General features: G+C 44.9%; 2 protein-coding genes across 5 annotated transcripts in view; one reads left to right on the forward strand and one right to left on the reverse strand.

Annotated features, from left to right (window-relative positions):
* DPYS (dihydropyrimidinase) overlaps nucleotides 1–635 on the forward strand; it is a 46,722-nt gene extending 46,087 nt beyond the window's left edge. For both annotated transcript variants that reach the window (XM_053395461.1, XM_053395462.1), the window contains one exon: nucleotides 497–635. The gene's annotated coding sequence lies outside the window, so the exon portion shown is untranslated. The remainder of the gene's footprint in view (nucleotides 1–496) is intronic.
* Nucleotides 636–746: 111 nt separating this feature from the next.
* Nucleotides 747–9,605, reverse strand: DCSTAMP (dendrocyte expressed seven transmembrane protein). 3 transcript variants are annotated; one of them, XR_008331390.1, is made up of 4 exons: nucleotides 8,386–9,599; nucleotides 3,591–3,917; nucleotides 2,239–2,376; nucleotides 747–985 (listed from the first exon to the last, which is right to left on the reverse strand). XR_008331390.1 is itself a non-coding variant. In XM_053395465.1 (4 exons), the coding sequence occupies exons 2-4, from the start codon at nucleotides 9,409–9,411 to the stop codon at nucleotides 2,293–2,295; spliced, it is 1,437 nt and encodes a 478-aa protein (XP_053251440.1). In that variant the 5' UTR covers nucleotides 9,412–9,445; nucleotides 9,533–9,605; the 3' UTR covers nucleotides 747–2,292. The 3 variants fall into 3 exon arrangements, 2 of the variants coding, with proteins under 2 accessions (XP_053251440.1, XP_053251439.1); XM_053395465.1 differs by having other exon boundaries at nucleotides 747–2,376; nucleotides 8,386–9,445; nucleotides 9,533–9,605; XM_053395464.1 differs by having other exon boundaries at nucleotides 747–2,376.
* Nucleotides 9,606–10,013: the final 408 nt, after the last annotated feature.

Genomic DNA, 10,013 nt, shown 5'->3' on the forward strand with positions numbered 1-10,013 from the left:
GATGGGTGCGATTCAACAAAGCCTTAAGTGATGTCCCCCTCTCCTCCAGAGGCAGATTTAGATGGAACTGTGCCTTTGTGTGATCAGAGCTCATTCCACTTGTGCAACAATTTAGGGGCCCATCCACAGCTGTTTTTTGTTTTAGTCACAGGTCCAAGAAGGGTTTTATTTTTGTCCCACTGCTTCCCCTGAGAAAAACCTGTTTACTGCAACATTAGAGCAAGTGTCAATCTGCAGAAAACCCTTTTCTTCCAGCTCCACCGTAAAGAGGTCTTCCTGAGGAAAGTGACAGGACCAAAAAACAAAACCCCAAACCCCCACCTCCTGGGCCTATGACTGGAAATCATGGGGAAACTGTGGCTGCACACTTGGTTGAATCCCACCCTTAAGTAATTCTTATTAGCTCTTAATTCTTATTGCCTCCCTTGGTGACAGAAGTAAGAAACAGCCTCCTTTGGAAGGATTGCATCATGTTTTCTTCCTCTTGTCTCTCTAGGTCAAAAAACCAGATGAAAATAATTCTGTTCGCCCTGCTTCTGCAACCTACTCTGGAACCCTATTAGTCTGCAATTTTGATTTCTGTATGATGCAGCAGCATTTTATCTCAATTCATAAATGACTATTTTCCTCTACAATTTTTACCATTGTTACCTCTTTTGAAAGTTTACAGACAAATATATTAATATAAGTGCATTTATATTACCATGCAAACCTTTTTATATGAGGACATGGAGGGGGTAGGTTGCCATGCCCCAGTCCCATCTCTGTATTATGTAGTAATCCTCACGATTAAGACATCTAAGTGGAAAGCAGTCAGCCTTGCACCAGTCGTCACAGAAGTCTCCTACTGTGATAAAGCTATTGCCACAATTGTATGTGAATAGCTATGTGCTTCAGTTTGTAGGTAGATTATTGGCACTGTGATTCTTATTGTTTTGGGTTGGGATCATTGGCACGGCACCATCGGAGCTCATCTGAGGCTGATCTAACGTGCAAAAAAAAATATCAATCTATTAGTACACATGCCCTGGCTATCACTTCAAATTAACATAATCAAGCAATTGCTTGATTCAATACAAATAAGCTTCATAATGGCTAATAACTCCCAATTCTAGAATCCTGCAGCTAGACATACCTGGGATTTAACACAGGCCACATTATTCACTGTACCACTAAGGGATTATCTACTCTGTTGTCCCACCTACGGAGATGAATACTCGGCTCCCCCTACTACTGTCCTAGTGTCTCAATCTTGGTGCCCATGAACCCTCCATCCTTCTATCTGCAAAATTTACCAGTGGTAGAAATTCACGCTACCACCATAGAAATGAAGAGTTCAACCATGGTCATGGCAAAACGCAAGTCTGGAGCAGTTTCTCTGGGGAAATGAGTTACTCACAGTCTTTGGATTTTGTAGCAAAGCAAAGGAGAAAAATAAACAAGCAACCCTCCAGGCATTCTGCACATTACATATAGGTCATACTTCAGGAGTGTCAGTGTTCCGGACCTTGCCAGTTTTGATTGCCATCCCAAGACAACTGGGTCAGGCCTTCATTAATTTTTCAAACTGCAGCTGATCTGATTTAGGGGATTTTTCCCCACATCAAATTCAACATCTCATTCCCTTTAAAAAAAAGAGGAAGTCCTGCATTTTTAGAATGTGGGTGGAATGGGTGAGTCAGAGGGGCCTCTGTACAGGCAGCGTCACTGGTGTACACAAGGATGGAGTGAGCTTGTGTGTGTGGAATGAGGTCACAGCACCACTAGAAGCAACATTAGGAAAGAAACCCAGTAATCCTAATTGGTTCTGAATAACTAAAACCCTTCGTTTCAAATTTGCATCGTTCATGTTGAGTCGAAAGCTAGAGTTCTTTCATCTGTGAAAAATAAAACATGAAGTGGAAGGTGGCTGGAGGGACTGATGACACTTGGGTGATGATAGATATATAGTGCCAGGCGGGGAGGGGAGCAAATCCACCCACAGAAAAGAACATTGGCAAAGATCAGACAAAGGCAGCAGAAAAGAAAAGAGAAAGAAAGCAAAGAATTCTGAGCTCTCCTACTAGAAGATGCAAGGGAGGAGGCAGGTACAGAAAGAAATATGTGAATTATGCAGTGGTATCACTTAGGGTGTCAGACCGACAAGTCTGTACAGCTTGATGACTTCAAAGCTGAATGACAAGGTGAGAGTCAGAGGTGAAAAGTGAATGAATGTAAGAAAAATCAAATGCATCAGACCGTTTATTCACTTGTAAAACCATGGATTTCTTCATAGAGATTTTCTTTGCGTCCTTAAACGCTGCCGACTTTTGCCACCTCTGTTTGTTTCTTCCTGGAACTCCTCATTGCCTGGAGGATTGGGAACCAGAAATGTAACTGAGGAAGAGAGGAAATATAGTTATATTTACAAGTGAGTGCCTACAAGGAATTTGCAGGTGCCCTCTCTACCAACTTTCTCTGTCTAGAACAAGAACGGGGGGCTAAATTCTTATGTTTCTTCTTTCCTCTCTGAAGAAGTGGGGACGGGCAAGTGGCTTAGCACCCATCTCAAGCAAGATGGTAGCTAAACATCCACTCCCCTTCATCCAAATGGAGTTTGGTGTATTGACTCATAACTTGCACACATTTAACTTGTGTGATTGCAGCTTTATGCACTTGGTGGCCAATCACAAAAATTAAACGCATGCAAGTCTGACGGCTTAAAAACTTCTTCTGTGCCAAGTTTTCCTGTGCAGAAAGAGCTTTTAATTTCACATAATTTCTCTGGGAAGGTCTCACGAGATCTTGCAGAGCTGTCAGAGATCTTGCAGGAGCCTCCCAGAGCTAGCATGAGAGACTCCCAGAACAAAGCCATTCCGAGTACAAGCTTTCATGTGGCCACTAATTTGGAAAAGAAGCAGGAAGGGGGGGAAAGCCCAAGAGAACAACCTACAGGAAATTACTCCAAGAGGAATCAACGAGGGGCAAATAGGTTGCCTTTCTATCTGTCACCTCCCTCGACCACTCAGTGCTGTTGGTTTACTCCCAACACATCCTTTCTTTGAGGGAAAAGGAAATTTCTAGACCAGTGGCAGGGGACTGCTGTGTGGGCCTAATTAGGGCCTGTCAGGCCATTTTGGGCAAACCATGTCCACCTTTACTGCACCTGCTGCTGTATGCGGCATCTGGCATTGGAAAGCAAGCTGCAACTGCGGCAAGTGAATAATTGGGAAAGGCTTGCCTTCCTTTGCAGTCATGGATTGGGTTTGAAGCTTCTCCCTGCTGTGGTCAGAGAGGCAAGCCCTTGTGTCACAGCAGAAGTGGGGTTGTGCAAACAGCACCTGATGTGAGTCCAAGCATTACTTTCATAGCAGATGTGCTACCAGAATAGCGTGGCATGTTTGGCTTCTATTGTAGTTCATAAAATCCATTAAAAATATATATCAAGATTTCCCTTGCCCCATGTATAGGCAAAGGGAGTGAGCAAATCATCACCGTTGCCAGAAGCCACAGATAGGCTTGTGCTCTGACTCTGGTTTCAGTTTGGTGGTTTCTAGGATCAAGCTTTAAGATTTAGTTTCCAAGCTAGCCCCATGCTGTTTGTAACTTACCGTTGCAAACGAATTCAGCTTCCTCTTCTGATTCCTCTCAGGGAGCTTTGATCTTCTCTTCAGTAATTTTGAGTGCAGATACTTTATCCGTTTCACGTCTGTGCTGGGATAGAATGATGTTGCCACTAGGATTTTAAGTTGCGTAAACGTAGAGACGCACAGCCCAAGCACTGTTAAAAAGAAGATGATGACACCCAGTTGGATCCAAGTTGCTGAGTGGGGAACATTTGGTCTGGGAATACAGGCATGCTCAAAGAGAGGACTGCTGAAGGAAGTCTTATTGTCCACAATCTCCCCATGGTTGAATATGAATTTGTCAGAATTTTTCTGCACAAGAGAAGTGAAAGAAAAATATTAAAAAGAAGTTGGCGTGAGCATTGCTCCCTCCTATGAAATACCTGATGCACGATGCTTCAAAGTCAACAAAGCAGAAGCATAGCAACTCAGCAGTGGAATTCCTTCCAGGGTCTCTGTGTGTTTCAAGTCTCCTACAGGATATTAACAGCCGCTTAACTACTGAGTCAAACCTGCTCTAGGCAATTACTTAAACCAGTAGGGTCCCTTTGACAACCAGCTTGCAAGAGATGAGCGATTTGGTGAATGCTTAAAGGAATGCTTAAAGCATCATCATACACAGTAGTTGAGGGGGCGTTAGGTAAGGATGTAAGAACCATGCTGGATCAAACTAAAGCTCTGTCTGTTCAAAGTATAGGGAACCTTTGGCCCCCTAAATGTTGCTGAACTGCAACTCCCATCATCCTTGGCTCCTGGCTGTGCTTGCTGGTGGGGATGGGAGTTGTAGTTCAGCAACATCTGGAGGGCCAAAGGTTCCCCACACCTCGCCTATTCAAACAGACACCAGTGGAGAACCAGATGCTTATTGGAAACGGACAACAGGACATGGAGACACAAAACCCCACACTGTACCCACCCCCCACTGATGCCCAGTGGGATACTCCTCTTTCAACCTGGAAAGTCCTTTAGGTATCTTAAAGATTTTCTCTTGGTAAACTTTACCTCTATAAATTTCCCTAATATCATTTTGAAACCATATTAAGTGCGTGGCCATCGTCACATCCTGTGGCAGTGAATTCTGCAGGCGTGTGATTTGGGGAGGGGAGGAGGAAACCTGAATGGAGCCCATTTGGTTCAACTTCCTTCAAAAGGAACGAGTAACAAATGAGTGAATAAATATGAATGGGTTTGTTTTCACTGTCCCATTCATATCTCATTTGCCCAGAATTCACTAGACATTACAATATTCCAGTGAAGAATTGGCAGCTGTCATTGTAGGCTGTTATCTCCCCTTACTCCATGCCTGGGAACAGATTTGCAAACCAGAGAAACTGTTGGTCTCATGCGCACACATCAACCTTTCACTCACAACCACATGTGTGCACACACGCTAGAAACATACACACAGTACAGCCACACAAACACAGGCGTAGGAAATTAATGTATTGGCTACAAATGATGGTTTCCAATGCACTTAATCTGTTAGCGCAAGGATTTGCAATTCACAATAGACCTTGCCTCTGCTCCTCCACTTGCAGGCATTCCACATTCTCCCCCAAATCTGCTCTGGAGGGTTGGGTGAACCCCAGAACAGATCTAGTAGGTGCACACAGGGAGAAGGGACTTTCCATTGCACAGGCAAAAACCCTTGCACTAACATTCAAAGCACCACACTCAAAGGCTTATTTTAAGCATAATTTCAATGGGAGTAGGGGGGCAAATGGTCCCTATGGGCCCCAGAGAAGACCTTTGTGAGCACCACATTATGACTTTCACCCTGGAACAATACAGCACTTGGGGCATTCTGGGGAACCTCCCCAAAAGCAACCACCACCACTAGAGTAGTAGGGCATTGCTAACTCCATCACACCATATTGCAATTTCCTTGCAATATCTGGTGGGCCACAGAGCACTGGATTAAATGGACCCTTCCCAGCATGGAAATTCTTCCAAGAGTATCATCCAGCCAACCTGATACCCTCCATACATTTTTGACCACAACTCCCCTTAGTCTGAGTTAGCATGGAGAAGGGTTAGGGATGAGGGAACATGTAGTTGAACAACATAGGAACCATAGGATTGTAGAGGTGGAAGGGACCTCTGAGGGTCATCTCGTCCAACCCCTTTGCAATGCAGGAATCTCAACATGTGGTCCCCCACCCAATTGGAAACCAGACCGGACCCTGCTTAGCTTTGCAAATGTGCTAGCAGTTTAACTGCTGCACCACTACATCATCCATGCTGGTGAAGCCTACTCTAGACTTGTGACCCAAGTCTGCAAGAATGTGCTAGATAGTTTAGCACTGGAAGGCTTGCACTCACTTTAAACACACCTGATACCTAGTAGACATGCCCTTTCATATTGATATATAGTGACTGATTCTGGTTGTTCAATGGAGATATATGGGCACTTTGCCTATGCACAGAAGCACTCTTTGTTTAACACTTCACATGCCCCAGTCCTGACGATTGGCATTAAAAACAGCCTTCTGGGATCAATGAGTTACCCGCTCCAGTTGCCTCCAATATTTTCTCAGACATTCTGTTGTTACCTTCAGTCAATGCAGCTGAAGCAGAAATGTATCTGCAAGTCCTAATTTGGGGAATGGGGATTGAACATGGGAGGGCAAAGCCTATCTTTGCTCTGTGGCTTTGACTGCTCCCTAAGATGTACTGCATGGGAGAAATTTGAGATAGCAGTCACTGGGAATAAATACACAAACATACACGGAGTTTTTGCCTTATTTCCCCTTTGGGGAGTAAATTACCTGACACACACATGGGAGGCAGCAAAGGAAATTTCATTGTCCAATCACACAACAGCAGGTGTTATTTAAATCCCTTCCTGTTTTGTTGTAATTGGAAGTTAAGCACTAGTTATGTTGCTGAACTCAAATACCCTGCTCTCTGGAACACCTGAGATTCTTATAATTGCTTCTTGGATAAATGGTTTCTTTAGGGGAGAGAGGAAAGTTGATTGCTCAGCACAACCAGCTCTAAGAGGAAGTAATAGGAAATTCACCTGCTGAGGAGCAAAAAATTCAACGCAAAAGGAAAGAACTTGGGCTGTACTACTAAAGCAGACAAATGTCTGGATGTCTATTAGAAATACTTTAGTTCTTGAGGGTACTGAGGGAGTGTATAAGATATATAACAGAGTTCTTGGGATCCCATTTTGCAAGCTGTCCCATCTATTTCTTTGGAGTCTGTTGGCGGGGGGCGGGTAGATATCTGAAGTGCATTTCCTCCAGTGAAAAACTTAAACCCACAAGTAGTTACTTCACAGAACCAGTTTGATGAGATAGCAAAAACAGAGTAAATTTATCACATTGAGGGAGGATCATCTGATAGCATGTCACACCAATGAGGGTTGACTCTGGCCAACCTGCCTGCATCTGCAGGGGGAAAAAACCAAAATTGGCTAACCCTTTCTATGAAACCTCGATGCTTGTTTTGCCCAATGTCAACCCAAGTATTCTACTCCTTCATCTCTGCATTCTGCACGGTATGGAAAACAGAAGCTCTAATTCATTAACCATATCTTTAGAGCATCCTTTCTCAGCCTTGGGTCCCCAGGTGTTGTTGGACTACAACTCCCATCATTCCTAGCTAGCACTAGCAGTGGTAAGGGATGATGGGAGTTGTAGTCTAACAACACCTGGGGACCCAAGATTGAGAAAGGATGCTTTAAAGGAATGGGTTGCAATTCAGTGACAGAGCTTGCAAAACAAAACAAAACCTTGTATGCAAAAAGTTACAGGTTCAATCCCCATCATTTCCAGATAGGACTCATGCCTGCAACACAAGAGAGCTGCAGTCACTTCAGTGTTGGCAATATTGAACTAGATGGACTACTGGTCTGACTCAGTATAAGACAGTTCTTCCCCCTCAGTTCCAGGTTTGAGGGGGTGGCGGGCAAAGTGTCATCCGGTGGGTCTCCTCTTCTGCCAGCTCTGGAGGTTCAAATCACAGGAGCAGCACTAGGCAGCTGAGTCTAGCCACCTGTTTAATTTCCCCAAAAGCCCTAGAGCTGGGCTGAAGATATTGTGGGAAATTGACATGGCAACTAGAAAATTGGGGGGGGGGGAGTAGGCAGAGCAACAGCAGCAGCAGCTGCAAGGGAGTTCCAGGTCTTGATGCCAGTCCTGCATTAGCCCCATAGCACTATCCCCAAACACCTAGTCCGAGCTTGAGGATAATTCCCTCTTGTTCCCGAATGGCAATCAGTTCAACCTGGCACACTATAACATAGGGCAGATAAGTATAAATCCCACTTGCATCAGCTGACGGGGTTAGATAAGCAGAGGGGTCCTTCTGCCAAGCTCTCCTGGCTCAGCAGGCCACGTACCAACCTCCCCCTTCTGCCAGACCTAAAAATGATTCAGCAGCCAGTCATTGAAATCTTGTACCTTCCCATGCCATGTTACTAGCAATCTTTTAAACTGGAGATGACAGGGTTTAAACTGGAGGTCTTTGGCCTGCGAATCATGCTTGAGCCTTTGCTGCAACAAGACACCCAAAAGAGGCCTCCCAAATTTTGCACTTCTGTTTCCTCCAGCCACACAGAACACTCAGCATAACCAACGTTCCAATCTGCCTTTTGCTGTTTTGTCATTGCTTTATACGCACAGGCTTTTTAAAGCCTGCGCCATTCCACCACCCAACCTCATTTTAAGGCCTTCTGCGCTGTGTTTTAGCATAAGTTTACTCTGCAGAAAACTTGTATCTAAAGCAATAAAAGCCCAAGAAAAGTGCTGGTAACTGTAGCTAAGGTACTTACATGGTAATACAATTTCAAATGGACCTCTAGCTCAGGGAAATCTTGGAGATGCTTGCTCACTGAAAAAATGAGCCAGTAAAGCAAATAATCTAGTGCTGCAAAGAGAGCCCAGATGCAAAGGTTAGCAAGCACAGGGAGAAAAAAGCGTGCCGTGCATTTCCTTTCTTTCTGGGTCTGGCAAAAGGATGGAACCATTGTGTACAGCTCTCTTTCTTCTTTGCTGAGGGGAAGGGCACAGAGCTTCCTTTGCTGCCGCTGCCGCTCATCGTAGCGAATAAACGCTTTCGTAATGTAAGTGTTCTTAAACTTGATGTTGTGGGGACTCAGGAATTTCCTCATGAAGTGTAATGTCCCAAGAACGATGAAAAGAACCCCCAGCAGAGGGAGCACTTTCTTGCCCAGGTAGGGCGGTAGGGCTAGTATGGAGGAAATCTGCCTGGCAACGTTCTGGATGTGGAGCCTCGTCTCACTCAACCTCAGCTTCAAGCCTTCGTCCGAAACGGCGTAAGACACATTCAGCTTGTCCTTCACTGACACAACGTCTTTGAACGGGTTGCCCAAGATCTTGCTCTGATTGTATATCCACCGTATCGCTTCGATGTAGCGGCCGAGGAAGGAGAAACGCTGTGATTGAAGGATGCAAGTGATGCTGTCTACCAGCTGATTTAGGTTGTGGAAAATGTTTTGGATGTTGCCAGCTACCACCGCCCCAGTCCCGGCAGCGATCAGGGCATTCCTTCCTTCGCGCAGGCCACAGGAAAGGAAGAAAAGCGCAGCAAAGCATCGCAGGTGCCTGGACAGAAACAAACCCATGGACAGGGCAATCCAGAGGAATGGGGGTGCGACTGCAGAGAACGTGGGGTGGTCTGCTAGGAAGGAATACCCTGCTAGGAACAGGAACACATTCACCATCAAACTGACGGAGCTGCAGATCGCAAACAGGCACGACCGGCCCTTCCAGCCAGGCTTCTTTTCGCCCACAAAACGTGTCCATATGTGCTGAGCAAACGCAGCAAAAGAAGTCATTTTCTTCAAGGGTCTGGAGATCCAGTAACGGTGACTGGGGATGAAAACAGATAGATGCCAAATTTATCTCTTAAGCAATTTATGGAGGTTATGCTTTATTGCTCAAAACTAAAAGACCTACCAGCACAGTTCTCATATATATCCAGGCGATCTGCACTAATGACACGATATCAAGCTAATTTCAGCTAAGCAGGCTGACATCTTGGAGGCAAGAAAGGAGCACTATGTCCAGGGCATTTGGGCATCTTGCATGATGATTCCTCAGCCTGTCTGACTCTCTTCTCCTTGGGGCCTATCATGGGAGTTCACTGACCCTTTTCAAAGGGGTGGCTGTACCCTGCAGCTGAATGGATGGTGCAAATGGTTGTTTGATTACTCTGCCACTTATCCAGGTTGTTGTTCAGTGTAAAAAGAAATAAACCAGAGGGAATAAGTTCAACTCAATACATTCAATAGTAATTTTTTTTAGCCATATTTCCTACTTCCAAATGCCACTGGGACAATCAGTCCATCTCGTTTTATTGTAAAATAAAATAAATGCATTTAAGAGACATCAGCTACATGGTTTATATTTCACCAAGCAACACAACTCCAGCTTTCAC

Source organism: Podarcis raffonei, chromosome 7 (genome assembly GCF_027172205.1).
Source record: "Podarcis raffonei isolate rPodRaf1 chromosome 7, rPodRaf1.pri, whole genome shotgun sequence".
Taxonomy (NCBI): domain Eukaryota; kingdom Metazoa; phylum Chordata; class Lepidosauria; order Squamata; family Lacertidae; genus Podarcis; species Podarcis raffonei.